A 19036-nucleotide genomic window follows, 5' to 3' on the forward strand; every position below is an offset into this window, starting at 1 on the left:
TCAAAGTGTAGACATTCCTTTAAGTACACACACAACAGCTTTAAGGAATCAGACCTCTAATCAGAAAAAACCCTAAATGTTGTGGCAACTGTAACGTGTGGCACAACTGACTTACTTCAGTGCCACCACAGAGCTCCAAGTTCAAGTATGTACAACTTTCTATACTCCTAAAAGTCTTCCAACAGCTATTCAGAGCAGTAGCAGGATATCAGCCACCTCTAAGCAAAATGGTGGTCACTTGCTCATTGGGAGTAACATTTTTCTAACATCCCTATCATCATTTCTTCCAAGCACTTGAGAAGTGATGTCTTGCTATACCACCTACTTGACAACTACATCATCCATGGCTAAACCACTGTCATTGAACTAGATCAGCCATAGCTAAACAGATAATTTCCTCCTAATTAAAGAGTAGCTAATAAAAACAGAGCTAATTTTTATTACTCCTCTTTCCATACTCTCCCTTTAGCCTCTTTGCATCTTCTCCTTTAAGCTGTTTCTTCCTTTTCTCAGACTTCGTAGCTTGCTCCTTCCTTTCTTGATTTTCCTGCATTCAGATAGAATGACAAATAAAAAGAAATGGAAGAGTTACTGAAGGAAAAGCTGGTGAAGAAACTCTCAAGTAGCACCAAACAGCTGCTCTGAATATGCCCTATGCACACTTAAAACCCACAGCTTCTGGATTTGAGGGCAAACAACAGAATAGAACTTCCTAGTCAATCCCTTTGGCTTTCTCCACGTGATGATGTTACCAGCAAAGTATTTCATGGGCTTTAACTGCAGTGTTTGACTATGAACTGAAATGCATTCATCTTAATTAGTCCCTTTGTCCACAAAACAGACCATTAGTTTAGCCTTGTAGAGATTTATCTCATAGCAACCTTGATTTTATATTGTTTGTATTCAGGGATTTGTACCAGAAATTTCAGGAACTCTTCAACTGTGTTAAGCAGCAATTCACAGCTTCTCTTAGGCACCAGTTAAATTTGCCAGCTGTATTTCTGCACTAGTGTTCAATGGTGGAATCCAAGTTGGATGTCTGTTGGTACCAGTCATACAACTGCCAGGATGGCATAAATCCTGTTGGGATTTATGCAGACAGATAGAACTGGTTTCCACAGAGCTTCTGGTATTGGGATGATATGATCAACAAAGAAAGTTTTTGAAAGATTATTCCTTGTAAAGGAAGACTTTTGCTCAGTGAAGAGTATTTCTGGCACAATTGTAAGAGAGGGTATTTCTGAGTACCTGGGATGGCTGCAGCAGAACATCAAGATGATAAAAGCCATTATGCTAAAAACTTATGCAGTCCTTGTTCCAGAACTCTAACCATAGAATGGTTTGGGTTGGAAGGGGGCTTAGAGATCATCTACTTCCAAACCTTCTGCCATGGGCAGGGCCACTTTCCACTAGACTAAGTTACTCAGAGCCCCATCCAACCTGGCCTGCTCATCAGAACATTGCCATCACCACCAGGAAGCTTGCCTGCTTTTGATTGCAACCAGCCAGTAACTAATCTACAGGTTATAGGTAGATCTGTAATTACTGGGCCTGCTGTCATAGAGATTTCTGACATGAAGTGGAGAGTGCTGCCCTGGCACATTACAAAATTTGATAACATCCAGGAAGATGTTAATGATTTTGTACAAAAAGGATTCTCGATGAGCTATATCTGGTCTCCTTTGCAGGGAGTTTGGCAGCAGAAAAGACATGTTCCCATTATAGCCATAGATTTGGTTGATTGATATGGATCATCTACCACTATTTCCATAAGATGAAGAAGCCTCAGGAAACATGCACAAGCTTCTGGGAGCCTTTATAGAAAGTAAAAGTCAAGGATCCTTTACCCAAAGAAATTTCCAGACACATAAAGAGAACTTGTGAGCACTAATAGAATTAGTCTCTCTGAAAATAGAGAAGCATTGTAGGCTCAAGGTTATGAGGACCTTCACCAGATGCTTAGGAGAAAAAGGGAGTGTACTCTGGATAAAGAAAGCAAAGAATATATTTGCCTTGAATAGAGGATGCTTCTGAAAGAATGAGGTAAAGGTGGTGAAGTCTTACAGAAAGGCTAAAAACCTTTCATCACTGAACACCTCCTACGAGCTTGCTGGATAAACTCCTGCTGTGTCTCAGTATAATGTCTTTGAGATATTTTGGCTGTTGAGAGACTTGCAGATCTGTGGGCCCTGGGAGAATGTCTCTATGTAACATGTAACAAAAATAAAGGAGGTGAATTCAGGGATACATTGTCCTGCTACTTGTACAGCATAAACACAGGATTGAGAACAAACAGACACACAATAGGAATAAATCTATGGACTGAGCAAACCTGATCTGAATTATCCAGAGAAGCTTTAAAAAACATATACATAATGATTCAACACAAATATACTGGCAATGGAACTTCTTCAACACCAGAAAGCCCAACAAGGTAAAGTACTAGCAAGGCAAAGGAATGAATATTCACAATCCCTTCTCCACCTCCTGGATTAGTGAAGGCAGCTGTATGAATGAGATTAAATGAAAGAAGAGCATCACTTTGGATTTGCACTTCGTGGGACATTAGATACTTGCCTGGTCTTTGAATTAGAAGATGCTCCATGACAACTGTTGATCCCCACACTATCTAAAGCACATCCAGTTCCAACACCATATGCACCCTACTGAGGAGCAGCTGCTCCAGCTCGGTTATCCTAGGAGAGTACTCAGGGGATCTATCCCTGCACAGAGCTGTCTATATAACCTCTGTTCTCATCTGAGTCTTTCCTAGAGCAGATTTTGTTTAACGTTTTTTCTCCTTTTCCTGAGATTAGAGAGCTCCTTTGTTGGGAGCTCCTCTCTTTGAACAGCTCCAAGTGCTAAGGGAAATCAAATGTTTACCCCAATCCCCTATAATCACAATATTTCTTTCCCCTGCAATTTTACAACTCAGTTCTCAGTGTATTTCCAATTCTGTTTTTTATCTTTGAGCTGGGAAGCTATTTTCTCCCTGTCTCCTTCCTCCTGCTCCTTTTATTTTTTGAGAACTGGTGAAACAGTGATCATCCCAGCAACAAACCAGCTCCTTATGTCTCTATCAGTTTTGGGGATCATATGAGTGTTTGAAAAGTGCCTCTTTCCCCAACTCCTCTTTAAGTAAACAGAAGAGAAGGCAGATTACTGTTAATTTCATTTGTGCAGCTCAGGTTTTATTACCTGAAGGATAAGAGACCAGAAAGAACCTCAGGGAATGGAGAAAGGTTTTGTTGAAACAAAGAAGTAACAAACCCAATACCTCTCTGGGAAAGCTTAAGAGCCCTATAGGATCACTATTAATCAAAATTATTTGCCTTCTTATTTGATGTGAGAATGAAGAGATAACATTAATGATTTTGGTAGTTCTAAGAGTCCTGCTTTACACAGAACACATCTCAAAAGTTGGACCTTAGCCTTAAAGCTTATGTCAAGTGGCACTGGAAAGAGATAACACATGTGGCTGATTCTAGTGCAAAAATAAAGAAATCACAGAACAAAAAGATGTTTTACAAATTAAAACCTTCAACTTTGCAGCGTGTTGTTGTTTCAAGCACAAACAGTATCTTTACTATAGCAACAGAGAGAAAGCCAGGGGAGAGGGGAGAGGAAATTACATCACAGGTCTGCAGTGAAGGTAATAGAGATGCATACAATGTGGCTAACAACTGTGGTAGCTTTGAGGTGAGGTGCTGCTGAGAAATGCAACCAAAAATAGGATGAAAGAGCATTTATGTGTTGCATAGATAAAGAGAAGCTTCCTTCTCTCTGCTCCAAACCTGTCTGTGAACAAGCAGCACCCAAAGAAACTAGTTTAAATCCTATGCAGCTGTACTAGGACACTACAAAACCTTTAGTGGGACTGTTTCTTAAAAGAACTGCAGTTTCTCAATTTACCCTTCACAGCAATTTTCCAGTATACATCTCCACAGATGCTGAGCCATTTTATTCTTGACTCTTAATTCTTCCCTTCTTGCCTAGAGTTTCGGGAATCACGAGGATGAAATTTGTTGCCAAAGGATCTGTGGTTTGTAAGGTTTCTTTTTCCAGACTGGCTGTGGTGCTATCATGTAATTTCAGAGCCTGAGTAGCTGTATCCCTTGCAAAATCCTCACAGCAGAAACAGGTAATGGGAACATTACAAGATATGTTTTTCATCTTGCTTCTTCCAACACTTCCTCAGAAGCTTCTTAGTTCTCATCTAAATCTACAATCTGCCCTAAAGCACTTCTTCAGCCTCTCTTGCCTTGACATTGCCCAGCAGAGTTGTCTGTATTCTTGCAATACTTCTTGTAACGTGAATAATTCTCTCTATAAAAGGCAAATCTGGCCTGGGCTCTCATGGAATCAGCACAAGAGTGGGTCATAGTTGCTGTTAAAAATATCTAGGTCACTAGATTGCCACTGTCACCTGGCAATAAGGAGACCCTAGAGGAAGTCAAGGTGTGAAGTATGTAGTAGGGGATGCAAATATAGGAGGCCTACTAATTGGAAAGTGCTCTGCATGACACTGATGGTGAAATTGCTGTTTTCTTACTCCATATTGCAAGGGGTGAAGTCTTATACATTAATAAAGTGCTAAATATAATCTCTTGGGAGAGCCATAGTTTAGTAGGGGACACAAAAAATACTGTATTGAACTAGCTAGTGCAATAAAATACCTACCCATAAACATATCTTCCAATTAGGCTTTGCCTACTGGAAAATTTACCTTTGCCTATTGGCACAGCCTTTAAAGCCTGCCAGGCTGCTCATTCTTTCACAGGCCATTAAGCTCCTATTGCATTGAGGCCTGATTAATGATTTTACAATGGGAACAACAACTTAGAGGCTCCTTAGTTCTCCACAGGAAAAAAATGCCCACCACAATTAAAAAACCATTCCATTTTATATATATCCACACGCTCCTTTCTTGCTGCAAGTTGCAAGCAAACGGTTCCTTTCATCTCCTTCTGCAACCACGGTTTAGGAAGCCCAGCTTGAAGTAGAAGGAAAAAGGAAGTACTTTCTTGTCTTAAGTAAAAACATCTCAATCTATTTCTAAACATTCACAAATGCAACCACCTGTAAGGCCTTGAGGAACAGCTCTCTGAAGGTTTTCATTGTTCTAAAGACATCTTCCAAAGACATTTTGTTTCGGTCTTCACAAAGATAATCGGCAAGTTCCTCCTTCTTCCTTTCAATGGTGGCAAACTCCTTCTGCAGGTCCTTTAAATCACTGAGGCTGTCCTGAAACAGAGTTGGCAACACAATTTATGCATATTAAGAAGTAGCATATGGGAAATTAAGATTGGTTCACAATGTGTGATGTTTTCCTCTGAACAGAACCTTCTGCACTTCTCCCGGTTTCGTTCGACCTAAAGCAGCTCATTGTATGTTGCCACTTACATCATGTAATGATGTGGAAATTTGACACAGTCTGAGGTGTCTGCTCAAGGGAGATACAGCATCAGGATTTCTGCCTTTTAGCTTTAGTGAAGTGGCCCTATTTAGGCAACATGAAGAGATAGGATTTTGGGAAATACATTTCACTTTCCCTCTCTGCCTCCATAAAAAAACCACCCAGTCAGACAAAACATGTTTCTGTGCTGCACTGTGCACATTTCTAGTTGCATCTCCCATTTCCTTTTTAGGGTCTTCCTTTCTTTTGCCCACACACAAAGCTGCCTGCTCCTCAGCTGTTTCCTCATCACGATACCACGCGACAGAAGAGGAGGATCTGGGATGCTCCTACCGGGGTGCAGCGGGAGTATAGTTACGACCTCATTCCCATAGAAATCTGTGTCCATTTGCAACCTGGATTCCAGTGCCTTTTGAGAAGAGATTTAATGTGTTTAGAAAGAAGGATGGGAAAGGTTGTCACACCCACATTACCTACTTGAACAGATTTTCCATGCTGTATTTTTAAATCGTCTGGAGACAAAAGTAAGCGCTTCTCTATTTCCAACAGTTTCTTCAAACTGGCACCTGCCTCAGCCCGCAGCACGTCAAAGCGGATCCTGAAAGGTCCACAAAGGGGACAGTGTGTTGAAAGGGTGAGTTTTTCATTTTCATTAAGATTATTATAAGCAGTATTATCTCTGCTGATGAATGTAAAAGTCAATCATCCAACCTGGACCCTGCTTTTGTGGGTAGTTCTCTACATAAATCCTTCTGTATGTGCTCAAACGTTTGTCCAAGGAAGAATCTGTGCTTTTGCCCTCACTATATCTCTGGACAGACTGTGGAAGAAGCTCAGTGTTCTAATATTCAAAATCTCCTCCAAAATTTCCAGCCTGTTTTTATTCACAGGCAATACACGCTCATCTCCCTTGTGCCAACACTGTCCTTACTTAGCCTTTTCTCCCTAATCTATTTATAATCCAAAATTATCTCTCTTCTCGGGGTTCATTAGGTCACATGGAGACTCAAACACATTACACTGATGAACCAACATCTTCTGTGTTCTGACCTACTCTCTGTGCCAAACAGAAAGGACTGAATCAGCAAAACCTGTTGTGATGTTTCACAGTGCATCCAGATGCGAGCAGCATGACAACAGTCCCTTGCAGGATTTGCATCATAAGCAGTTCTCCACAGACTGATTAGCAAATCAGCTTTGGAAATCTGAGAGGCTGACTAAACTAGAGGATAACTACATTATAAGAAAAAGAAGCACATATATATCACTGACCAAAAAGATTTAGTTTCAAGTAACAAAACCTCTTCTATTATGACATGACCCAGAAAGAAATTCACGTTTCAAAACAACATCCAGCTCAGGTTCTGCACAGCGAACTCACAAAAGCCATATTTTCTGTTGCATTACTGAATAAATACACTTTTCTTTCCCCTTCATCATTTAGCAGCTACTGAACAAATGTCAATCCATCTCCAGGTTTAAAAGTTACCCCTGCTTCTCGTTACAAGGAAAACATTGCAAGGTTGCTATGAATTCCTAACAGGATTAAAAAGTGTCAATCCTGGTGCTATAAAGGTGGATTTGGATTGGTGTAATTTCACATATCTCCACGTGATTCTTCTGAGCTAAACAGAAAGGGCTGGCATTAGACTCATGAGGCTTTCACATACATGCAGGAAAGTCTGCAGAGATAGATTTTTTTTCCTCTTTCCACCCATAGACCTTATAAACTTGTGTTGATACTCAACTCAGGGACTCCTGAGTTCCTCCAATTGCCATTAAATCATGCTGATCATTCCCTCCTTACGCCAGCTCTGTGCATGTACCTCCTGATGGGCTTGCACATGAGTATGACTGAGAAATGTTGGGGAAGATATGTTTCTATCACTATATGTGGAAGAAGAATCCAGTCCTTGAAAATGAGGGAGTTCACTGTTTACACAGTTTAACTTCTAAGGTAGTGCTGCATTATCCAAAAGGAAAAAAATCACACTGAGCTTGACATAAAAAGTTGTAACCACCTTGATTTATCCATCTCAACACTGCTTGGTGTTAGAAGTAAACCTGTCTCTCCCACAGCAGAGAGGTCCTGTGACCTTATTACACTACCATAAAATGAGTCAGCCCCTCCTTGCCATTAAAGAGGTTGGTAATTCACACATGACAAAAACAAACAATAACGTCCTACCCTGCTGCCTTGGAAACAAACTCAAGATCTCTGGGAAGCTGCAGCAGATCTGTGTGGTGTTTTCCAACTTCCTAGAATTGAAGTGGAAAATGTTTACCTTGGATAGTCAGTCAAAGGGGAAGAAAGTTTTTCACCTAGATAACATCAAGCTGAAAACCTAACACTTCAGTTCTCATTCTCATAAGCGTAGGGGTAAATTTAATCTCGTTTATTCTTTTTCTCGTCTTGACACTCGTATGGAGTTAAAAAGAAAGCAAAAGCTGTTTCAGCTCCTCAGGCTCACATCCCACGTGCTGCCACGGTGCATAAGCTGACCTGAGATTTTGCCTTCACACCACTAAAATGATGTCTCCCAAATTCAGCTTTCAAATAACATTCAACACAAGAAAATAGTTGGAGAAGAGCAAGAAAACAGCAAGCAGACATCTTAAGCAAACTTGGGAAAGAGTATTAACTCTCTAAACTCAGTTTCTGGGGGAATTGATGTTTGAGCATAATGCCTGCAGGACTAATATCAGAGTTTTGTTGTACCTCCAAAATATGGTGAAGCAGAGTAATGTGGCTTTGGTTTGCTTTTGTTTCTGTTAGTCTGAGCAACGCACTAATTTTAAAACCTCCAGCATCTCCAGTGTGGTGCCCCTAGAAGACATAGAAAAAAAAGTTCCTTCCTTCAGTTTCCAAGTCTTGCATTTGTGTTTTCTGATATCTTTAGAAAGACAGGAATGAGGGAAATCAGTTTACTCACGTAGTTCAGAAAGTTTCCGACTTTAAGAATCAATTGGCAGAAAACTGGCAGTCGGTGACTGGTAAGAAGTGCTGAAAAACAGAGAGAGAGACATTATCAATAAATCAAATTAAATGACCTGAAATAGAATTTTCCCTCAATTTGACACTGGGGTAACAAAATTCTCATCCAAGGTTATGTCAAGGCGTTGTTATGGGTTTGGAAATAGACCAGTACAGAAATAAATCAGTTGAATGAAAGTGGAACGAGTTAAGTTTCTATTGTGGTCTCTTCTCTACAAATAAATTGAAAACTAGTTTTTCTGTCAAGTTTGGAGTGTGTTATCTCCACAGTCACTTATGTGGAAGAACTGCATATGAGAAACCTGAGGAAGAACTGCATATGAGAAACTTGTGGAAGTCCACAGTCCCCTTTTCCAGCACATATTATGCCAGGTTAAGAAAAGCAAAGGGCTTTTTGCCTTGTTATCATCGTTAGTGAGAGTGACAACCAGAACTGTGCATTTTAGTAGGGAAATTTAGGGTAAGAATAAAGCTTTTGGCACAACTAGAACAGAAATGTTGGCCCATGCAACAGGGGTGAAAGAAATGGCAGAGAGAGAGCTGCTGATTGCAGCACAGTGACAAATAACTACAGCACTGACATCAGCCAGGTAGAGACAAGTTTTATGTGTAAACATAAACAAAAATGTTGCACTTTATCTATTCAATAGGAGGTCAATGACTCTCTAAAGCTATTAAACTAGAATCAAAGAGCAGCTTCAAGAAAGAGGCAACTTAAAACTAAACCCAAGGCTTATTTTGTGTGGAGGGGATTGCTGAAACACTGGTGAACATCACCTGGGGCATCTGTTTTGGAAGCCAAGCCACCACAGAGCTAAACTGGGCTGCAACGAGTGTACACTAGAGGGAAAACTGGAACCTGTTCATTGCTATGGACAAAAATCTCCACTGCACACAAAAATTAAACCTATATTCAGAAAGAATCTGAAAGAAAGGAAATCTCCTTCTTTGCAGAACCACTGAGAGGTGAGAGGGTTGTGTTGCTCATGCTGACAGAGGGCCCACTTCAAAGCAGGACAGCACAAATTGCAATTCTGCAGGATGGATCCTAGAAGCAGGAATCTGTAGCATCAGTTTTACTTTTCATAGAATCATATTCAGCAAATAAAAGGTTAATTTTGATCAGAATACAGCACAGGGTACCACTGACGCCATTCAAGTAAGAGAGAGGCTTTCTATGACTGAGCCTGGGCATAGGCACAGCACTGGGGTACTTACTTTCACAGGCTGTCCTGATGGCCTGTGCTTTTGGCCACAGACACTCCAGCAGGATTTTTGTTTCCTCACAAATCAGCATACATTCCATCCGCAACTGGTAGCTAAAAGAAATCAGTTGTAAGAAAAACCCCCACCCCAAACAACACAACAAACCCCCCAAAACCCAACCCCACAAGCCAAATTCATTGACAGCAACAGAATCAGCCATTTTAGGCAAAGCTCAGTACCAGCATTGTTATGTTCTCTTTATTGCTCTGACACAAGAAGTGGCTTATAAATAAATCAAACACTTGGATGTTTCCAAAGATGTCCCAGAAACAATTATCATCTTCTCTTTCAGGCAGCAATATTGCACTGACATTTGGCAGTGACTTCCTTACATAACAAGGCCATATTTTTTTGTTACAATTCCTGGGCAGCTCTAGCCAGGATTTTTGTTTCTCCTTTTAACTTCAAAACCAAAAAGTCTAAATATTTTTGCAGTGGTTTCCTTTAATGACATTTGTGCCTCACCATGGATTAATGTTGTGGAAGAGCTATGAAAACATTTTTCTGAAGTACTTTTACAGCAAGTTATAAGTTTGAGAAAATGAGAAGCCACATTTTCATCATGGCATTTTCAAAAAACCATAGAATCATAGAATGGTAGGGGTTGGAAGGGACCTTTAGAGATCATCCAGTCCAACTCCTCTTCAGAAGTAGGTCCACCTAGGTCAGGTTGCATAGGAATGTGCCCAGGCTGGTCTTGAAGACCTCCAGAGAAGGAGACTCCACACCCTTCCTGGGCAGCCTGTGCCAGGGCTCCCTCACCTCAGCAGATAAATAGTTTTTTCTTATGTTTAAATAGAACTTTTTGTGTTCCAGCTTCATCCCATCACCCCTTGTCCTGTTGCTAGCTACAATAGAAAAAAGGATGCCCCAACCTCCTGACATCTACCATTTATATAACTATTAATGAGCTCCCCCCTCAGTCTCCTCTTCTCCAGACTAAACAGCCCCAGTTCCTGCAGCCTTTCCACATAAGGAAGATGCTCCAGTGCCCTGATCACCTTGGTGGCCCTGCACTGGCCTCTCACCAGCAGTTCCCTGTCCCTCTTGAATTGGGTAGCCAAGAACTGGACACAAGATTCCAGATGAGGCCTCACCAGGGCAGAGTAGAGAGGAGCAGAACCTCCCTCAACCTGCTGCCCACACTCTTCTTGATGCATCCCAGGATGCCATTGGCATTCTTGGCAAAAAATGGTTGTGGCCTGGCAACTGATGAGATTTACGGAAGGCTATTGCTGTGAGTTACGACATATCACTATGTTTTTATGAAGAGCATAAAGATTTCTCTGCATGCATCTCATCTGACTTGGCAAAAATGAGGGAGGTGGTGAAGTCACAGACAGTGCTGTGATTCAGTCATGGGTTTGTGTGCTGTCTTTAGTAGGCTGGAATCTCTAAACCATGGCTGGAGTGAATCAGCAGCCTGGTGACAGGATTCAGTCTGCAACTTCATGCCAGATAGTAACTGTACAGCAGTCAAGAGTTTTCTCATAACTGTAGTTTACCAAAGTTATCTGAAGGCCTCTTTGGACTTCAGGAAGAAAAAGTTTCTCAAACCATCTCTACACATAGCAGTCAGATGAGTTATCCTGCAGACTGAAAATCAGGAGCATCCCTCTAGCACAGGAAACAGCCTTTAATGCTTATGGACAAATATTGAAAGAGTCATCCTCACTGGGTGAAGAAAAAGAAAGTTTGGCTTACCTAGGAACTTCCAAGAGACAGAGATAAAACTGATCTGCATTTGCTAGTTCTGCTTTCTCTTCTTTGCAAGACTTCAGGCAATTTACCTAAAGAAAAATAAAACAGTAAAATGACCATACAAATATTTCTAGTGCCTGTTTATTTTGACAGACCTGAAACTGGCTTTTCTGAGCTTGCTGTGGGCACAGTCAATGTGAGTGATGCAGATGAGCAATAAATTCCACAGAAGAACTGGTTTGCAAGGGCAAGGTTTTGTTTTGACTGGAAGATCAGCTGCATTTGTACAGCATCTTGTGGGATGAATCTCTGGTTCTCAGGGATTCAGTAAGCTACAGCACATAGAAGTCCAGCAACTCTGTTAAAAGAATGGGTCCTTTCCCTTTCTGTTGAATGAAACTTTCTCTGAAAGGCTGTATCACAAATTGCTCCGAGTTTGATCATGCCAACACACTTCATCTAACTGAAGTGATGGGAATAGAGAGAAGCAGTCATTCTACACCTTAGTTGAGTCAGTCCATGTGCTATTACCTAACCTCTGTGGGAAGAGGCCATACTCTTGCTGGGGTGGACTTCTCACTGCTGGGCTTTGGAAGGTCATTGACTGAGATGGTGCAAGAGGATGTGGGATACAGTCAGAGCTTCTTGTTTTAGCAATGGAAGTGTTTCAAGCTGAGCACAAAACACACAGTTCCACCAGAATAATACCATTAGCAGATACCTCATGTTCTTTAGGCAGCAGTTTAAGTAGCTGCTTCAGTGTCTCAGCATCCAGCTTGGATCTATCCCCTTTCTGAATCATGGTAGCAATCTCTTCATTGGAGCTGTAGGAAAGACACAAGTGCTGTGGAGCAACAGCATAGAGAGGAGTAACATGACAAACAGAAGAGACAGATCTCTCAGCTAGCACTGTAGGAGAAAATGAAGTCATTCTTACAATACTATCCCTCCCCTTACATTTTGGACTTTAGTCTGCAGAAGTACAGTGGAAATATGAAAAAGCAAAGGATTTTTGTTTGTTTTTTAAAGTCTTAAGCAATATTTCTCTAGATGTGCTTCTGGCCTTTGTTTGTCTTTATACAACCCTGAAGGCTCTCCTCTCACTGTGAGTTTCCAGGGCCCCTGAGAAGAGAATTACTATTGAGTTTCTCCACTGCTTACAGAAAAGTCAAGGCTAAACCTGATGGCTCTCCTCCTGCTGAGAGGTATTTATAAAGATCCCAGAAGGTTTTACCCAAAATCCTTTCCTGAAACTTTGGCAGACAATATGTCTTTGAAACTAGTCCAGCTTGCTCTGGTTTGGGCTCTGGAGAGCTTGGCTCCCTGCAGCCACAAGCACTACTACAGGCAGCACTGACTGCAGAGCAGCCTCAGCCCTCACAAGGGTTCAACTCTTTGATCCCACGGTCACTGACTGCTCTCAGGAGAACTTCACTGCTGCCCCAGGAGTCACGCTGAGAGAGGAAATAGCAGCTGGATTAGGCTATGCACAGCTCTTCCCCACCAAGAAGCAGTTAGCAATAGAAAAAGAATAAAAGAAAACAATAATAATAAAAAAATCCCTCTGGCTAAATCTGATTTACTCTGAGCACAAAGCAACTTCTAGGCTGAGTTTCCTTTTGAAGCCCTCGTAACGTGGGCCATTGCACAAAGGGCAAGGAGAGTGCAGAACATCCAGCTTCATCCTGCAAGTAGTCTCAGAGATGTCTAAAAGATATTTTGCCAAATACTAGCACAGATGCCTTTCTTTCTTGTTTTGTTTTTCTTTTTTTTGTCCCCCCTTCCTGGGAGGACTGTGATTTAGTAGACATCCATTTCATAGAATGGTAGGGGTTGGAAGGGACCTTTAGAGCTCATCCAGTCCAACCTCCCTGCCAAAGCAGGTCCCACCTAGATCAGGTCACACAGGAATGCATCCAGGCAGGTCTTGAAGACCTCCAAGGAAGGAGCCTCCACACCCTCCCTGGGCAGCCTGGGCCAGGGCTCCCTCACCTGAACAGTGAAATAGTTTTTTCTTATGCTTAAATGGAACTTTTTGTGTTCCAGCTTCATCCCATCACCCCTTGTCCTGTTGCTAGATACAATACAAAAAAAGTGCTGCCCCAACCTCCTGACATCTACCATTTAGATATTTGTAACTATTAATGAGATCTCCCCTCAGTCTCCTCTTCTCCAGACTAAACAGCCCCAGGTCCCACAGCCTTTCCTCATAAGGAAGATGCTCCAGTCCCCTGATCATCTTGGTGGCCCTGCACTGGCCTCTCTCCAGCACTTCCCTGTCCCTCTGGAGCTGAGGAGCCCATTTGTTTAACTACAGAAACTATTTCCTATTTATAGAGAATCTGCAAATAATAAAAACGTGTGATTTTGAAGCTCAACCCCTGGAGATGGCTCTTGAAAACCAATCAAGGAACTTAAAACTTCCATCCAGGAATCTTCACAAACAATTGCTTCCAGAAGTGAGTATTTATGTCAATAGCACCAAAAAAAATTATATGTATTTCCACATGATTTAGCTATTCACAGAATCATAGAATGATAGGGATTGGAAGGGACCTTTAGAGATCATCCAGTCCAACCTCCCTGCAGAAGCAGGTCCACTTAGATCATGAATACTTTCATTTTAGGAGTTAGTGATCCATTTTAGCTTTAATACCATTTTGAGACATGATATTAATTGCTTAGAAAGAGACTGATACATCTCCTTCATGGGTATTTTTTTAACAAAAGAGGAAAAAAGGTGACTCCTTGCTAGAGAAAGAGTAGCTGTAAAGTATTTCAGATAAAACTGTTTCATTTAATGTCTGAATAAATAAAGAAGAAGAGAGAATAGTCACATCAAAGAAGTCATTCAGATGGTATTCTTCAAACCTTACCACTTAAATTGCTTCAGAAACACGCTCAGAAGAAGGCTTTTCTTTGGACTAATGAATGTGATCTGTGAAAGAAGAAAAGCAGTCAGCTAGAAATACATTTACCTCGATTTCAACAGAAACATTAGAGCTTTTGTTTGCTGGTTGAGCGAGATTCATTCTCCATGAAGATTCATTCTTCATGACAACCACCTTATCAACAATCCTCATGGATCAAACTCTGAGCAATTTACAACAGTACAGATCTATTTTAGAAAGAGGTAAAGGCACAGAGAGTGGATTTGTTTAGAATATTCCAGCTTATAAGAATTAATACTGAAATTATCACGTCCTCCTTCTCTGATGAAGGCCTCTCCCTCAGCAGCGCTATTTCAGCTTTGTAAACATATCCTGTGCTATTTTCAGGTAAACTTAGGCAATGCATATCAAAATATTCCAAACTTTCTCATTGTGAGTGACTAACAGCCATAAAGAGTGAGTAAAGTTTTCACTTCCAGGAATTTTGCCACAGAAAGCAAGCTGTCCAAGTACCTCTTTGGTTTTCTTTAGTTTTGGCCTCGTTTTCTCCTTAGGTGGTGTTGGTGGAAGGGAGAAAAGTAGCTCCAAGCTTGCATAGTCTGGCTCTATAAGCTCCTTGCTGGTGCTTGGCACCACAGCCCACATGGAGTGGCTTTCTGGAAGGGAGAGGATCACACTTCAAGATGGACCACAGAGGCAGGGGAGCACTTTCAAGGCAGCCTGATTTGTAGAAGGGAAAACACTTTAGAGGATAAATGAAATACGACGCTCATTAGTCCTGGACAAACGTTAATTATTTAAGAGTGGCAGCTCCCACAGAGAGCATCCCAAAGGTCTGAAGGCTAATTAAACCTGGAAAAACCACTGTCACGTTCAATTCATTGAACTAAAGGCAGCAGATGAGCTTAATGAGCTGCTCCAAATTATTTTTGCTATTGCTGACTGGCTGCACACCACAGAATTGTAGTACCCAAACAGGGAACGTTGCATCCAATTAGGTAAAAGTCTGTGCAAGATATAAGGACTGCCAAGCCCAGAATTATCACCAGAATCATCAGAACCATCTGAACAACACATAGCACTTCAGAACATGAACTTGTCTACAGCACTGTGATCTTTAACGAATGACCTCACCTCGTTTTTCTTTAGGAGAGAATACAATAGTGGCACTGAAAATATTGGGGATGGATCTAGACTTTCATCTCTGTCCAAGAAAGCACACTATGGCTCAAACTGGTTTATTCACACATGTGTTTATGTATAGCAGCAAGTTCTTATCCTCCATACCCCCCTTTCTTGCCAATAAGCACAATAGAGAACAACTATGAGATCTGTGTTGTGTGAACTATTAAAAGCTGCAGCGAGAACGAAAACACGTTTACAATCTCCTTGCTGAAGGTTGAACAAGACTTGCAAACCCTTTTGGGATACCACATGTTAACCACAGACCTTGGTGTTATTTGGGTTGGGGTTGAGGGACAGAACCCCACACAAATCATGAGACTGTGGTCAGTATGAAATCAAGTTGGAAGCCGTGTTCTACTCTGAGGGTATATATTCCTCAGCCTTATTGACAAGAGCTTTCAGCTTTAGATCTTAGCTGATGCATCTTCTGGCTGTGCAAGGAAAGAAGGCAAAAATAAAAGGTAACATCTTCATCTGAGGAGACACTCACTGGTGATGTGCCAGGAGCTTATTAGGAAGAACCACAGAGCATGACTGTTCAACAGATCTTTCCACTCAAACACACTCAGAGTATTTTGCAATCCTTAATTAGTGCAGACTCCCAACATCAATTTAACAAGTAATAAATAGAGACTGAGAGGTTAAGATGATTTTAACAATCAGTGCTTTTCATAAGCTACTGTTTCCTCCATTTGTTGGTGAAGGCTTGCCCTTTCCATATTTGAGATTACCAATTTTTTGTGGGAGTGAGAGCAAGCAGTGGGACCTGATCTATTGAGTAAAGGCCTAGCCCTCCCAGCATCAGCATTTTTGTTTGGATGAAAGTAAATGAACTGATGAGCCCAGTGTTAGAAACAAGCACGTACGTCTCACCACGTCAGAGGGGAGCTTCTGCCAGCGAAACATCTTCATTCTCGATGTTGGTATCTTCTTAAGGTGAGGCTGCATCCCATATCCACAAGTAAAATGATTGCATTTGGGACTACTGCATGGCTGGGGAGCTGGGAGCAAGGGAGTAATGGGAAGGGGTGGAGGAGGTACCTTACACCCAGGGGGTAGAGGTGGAGGGGCTGGCAGGGGTGGTGGCACGGCACCCTGTCTTTGGGAGGACGAGGAAACATCTTGCTGGGAAGGTGACATGTTCCCCAGAGATTGCTGCAGCTTCCCAGAAAGTCTACTTGCTGGAGAAAGGCTCAGATGTTCACTGGGGTTCTCTTCTCTCAAGTCTAGATCAACTTCAATGCATTTGTTCACCTTTTGAATAGATATTCTGGATGCTGGTTTGTGCTGATTTGGACATTGAATGCTTGACAATGGGTTCTCCCTGACTTGCCCTGGTTCCCTTCCTCCATTCTACAAGACAACAAGAAGGTGCACAGATTAGCAAAGTTCCTCACAACTTCTGGCTAATGCTAACTCCCACAGAGAAAGAGAAATAACAGCAACCTTCCCATAAAGGTAAACTGCAGACAGATTCCCATCTGCTTTACACACGACATCTCGTGGCAGTTTCAGCCGTACGAGTCAGCAGCAAAGCTGTACTGCTGGCCATAAGGTTCCTTCTTGACTTAGTCTGTCTTCCTTCTTACTGGGACACATAAAGATAGGAAAAGAGAATCCTGTTAGCAGAATAAATCCCTACCTGGTTGCTCTTATTCCCTCGTCGCTCAGCCATTCAGTGGATGTTTCTGTTGAAGAGCAAAATGAATGCCTTCTATGGAAGTTGCTCAAATGCTCTACAAAGGGGACTTAAAAAGTAAGAGCACAGCCACTTATTCCTGAGAAACCATATTACCACAACTCAGCTTGAGTGCAGAGGGGTGGGGATTTTGGGGGAAACTCAAAATAGCCTAATAAATGAAACAAGCTGCAGGTGAGGAGGACTCAGGCTGAGCTGCTTAGGGGCTTGTGGCCACACAAGGAAATGACTAGTAGGCATTAAAAGGAGTAACATGGTTTTACTTTGCCCTTCAACCAAATTTTCAACTAGGACAAATCTTTACCCTGAGACTCTACAGTTTCTCTTAGGGCTTCTTGTGGAGCAGTGGAACAGGTTGCCCAGAGGGGTTGTGCAGGCTCCTTCCTTGGAGGTCTTCAAGACCCGCCTGGACATGTTCCTGTGTGACCTGATCTAGGTGACCCTCCTTCTGCAGGGGGGTTGGACTGGATGATCTCTAAAGGTCCCTTCCAACCCCTACCATTCTATGATTCTATGAAAATACTATGCATGACCTTCATTTTGTCCACATGCCTGATTTTAAATATGGAAGTGGACCTGCCAGTGATGCCTTACACAGACAGAACTCTTTAAGGGATCTACATTAAAACCTGCTATTAATGCATCTGTAGTCCATAGTACACCTCTAAAGCATCTCCAAGAATTAGAAACAGTTTGTCTTTGGAGCCAAGCAGTTCTTACTGATGACAGTGTCTAGCTCTTACAAAGGCCTCAATAAAATTGAAGAAGGCAAAAGAAAGCAATTAAACTTTTGATTTGTATTTTCAATCCTGATTTAGGAAGAATGACTTAATTTAAAATGTTAAATCAACCAGTAAATAGCAGTTGATTTCCATACAAAATGGAAGCAGTTAAAAAAATAGTTAAGCTAAAGGTCTATAAAAGAAAAAAAGAGCACTAACTGCATTTGCTGTTTACTTGAATTAATTTGTTGTTGGTTTCCATAAATGTCTTTTTGCACTAACACTTTCCCAAAGGTAAAGCAAGCTTGCATTTATGTCAACAATTTAATGTATCCCCTTTAGGACTTCACAGTCTTTGTACTAAACTTGTACAGATGTCTGTAATTACCCTAGCAGGACAAGTGAGGGAAGCAATACTATGAAAGAGCCTAATGAGAAATAAGCCACTTTCTGTTAGAAATATTAGGAATAAAATGATCTGATTAAAAAAAAAATCTTATTAGAAGTAATCATGTTAAAATTCTGCTGCTTGTTCATTTTAATTAAGCTATTGGATGAATCAGTAAAAGGCTATTAATTAGGAAGCTCATTTTTGTTTAATCAGAGCGCTCATCTAAATTGCTACAGGGTTTGTGTAAAGGAAAGCCTTGTTTTAAAAAATCCTAACAAACAAGGAGCACTACTCAAGAAACAGCTAATATGCTTTGAGTGATAAATAGGATTACAATAATGTACTTTCAACGATTACACTTTGGAGACTGTGTAGAGAAATCCATGCTCTTAGGAAGATTAAAGCTCTGCTGTAACTTCAGGGCAGCTGTAACTTCCTTTGCTGGTGCTGTTCAAATGAGCTTGTAGGTATATTTAACAAAATAAATCTCTATGTGACATTTCTCCTTAGAAAGTGCAAAATTCCCCTCTGTTAAATATACACAGATAAACACAGACATCTCAATTCAACCACACAAGGACTAGCACACTGCAGAAAGCTCCAGAAGCTCAGTAATTGCCTGACACCACTTAGGCAAGGCAGGGAACAGAGATTGACTCAATACACCAGCCCAACTCTGATGATCTAGTTAAAATCAATTAACTTGCAATTAACTGTGAAGCTGTTTTCAGTGCTCTGCCATTCTACCTTTTTTTTTCTTTAATTGGGAA

General features: G+C 41.3%; 1 protein-coding gene across 1 annotated transcript; it reads right to left on the reverse strand.

The window, feature by feature from the left end:
- Positions 1 to 430: 430 nt before the first annotated feature.
- Positions 431 to 16366, reverse strand: LOC133625676 (inverted formin-2-like). The gene is made up of 8 exons (XM_061998838.1): positions 16321 to 16366; positions 14783 to 14925; positions 12100 to 12222; positions 8136 to 8243; positions 7605 to 7675; positions 5894 to 6014; positions 5080 to 5244; positions 431 to 547 (listed from the first exon to the last, which is right to left on the reverse strand). The coding sequence occupies exons 1-8, from the start codon at positions 16364 to 16366 to the stop codon at positions 431 to 433; spliced, it is 894 nt and encodes a 297-aa protein (XP_061854822.1).
- Positions 16367 to 19036: the final 2670 nt, after the last annotated feature.

This window comes from Colius striatus, chromosome 6 (genome assembly GCF_028858725.1).
Source record: "Colius striatus isolate bColStr4 chromosome 6, bColStr4.1.hap1, whole genome shotgun sequence".
NCBI lineage: Eukaryota > Metazoa > Chordata > Aves > Coliiformes > Coliidae > Colius > Colius striatus.

Excerpts from the sequence above, each read along its gene's own strand:
- LOC133625676 (XM_061998838.1), bottom strand. The coding sequence starts at position 16,366 with ATGAAGATGTTTCGCTGGCAGAAGCTCCCCTCTGACGTGGTGAGAC. Across the intron at positions 12,223-14,782 it reads AACTAAAGAAAACCAAAGAG|CACTTGTGTCTTTCCTACAG; the intron begins GTACTTGGACAG and ends GTTGCTCCACAG. Across the intron at positions 6,015-7,604 it reads TTTGTTTCCAAGGCAGCAGG|GATCCGCTTTGACGTGCTGC; the intron begins GTAGGACGTTAT and ends TGGACCTTTCAG.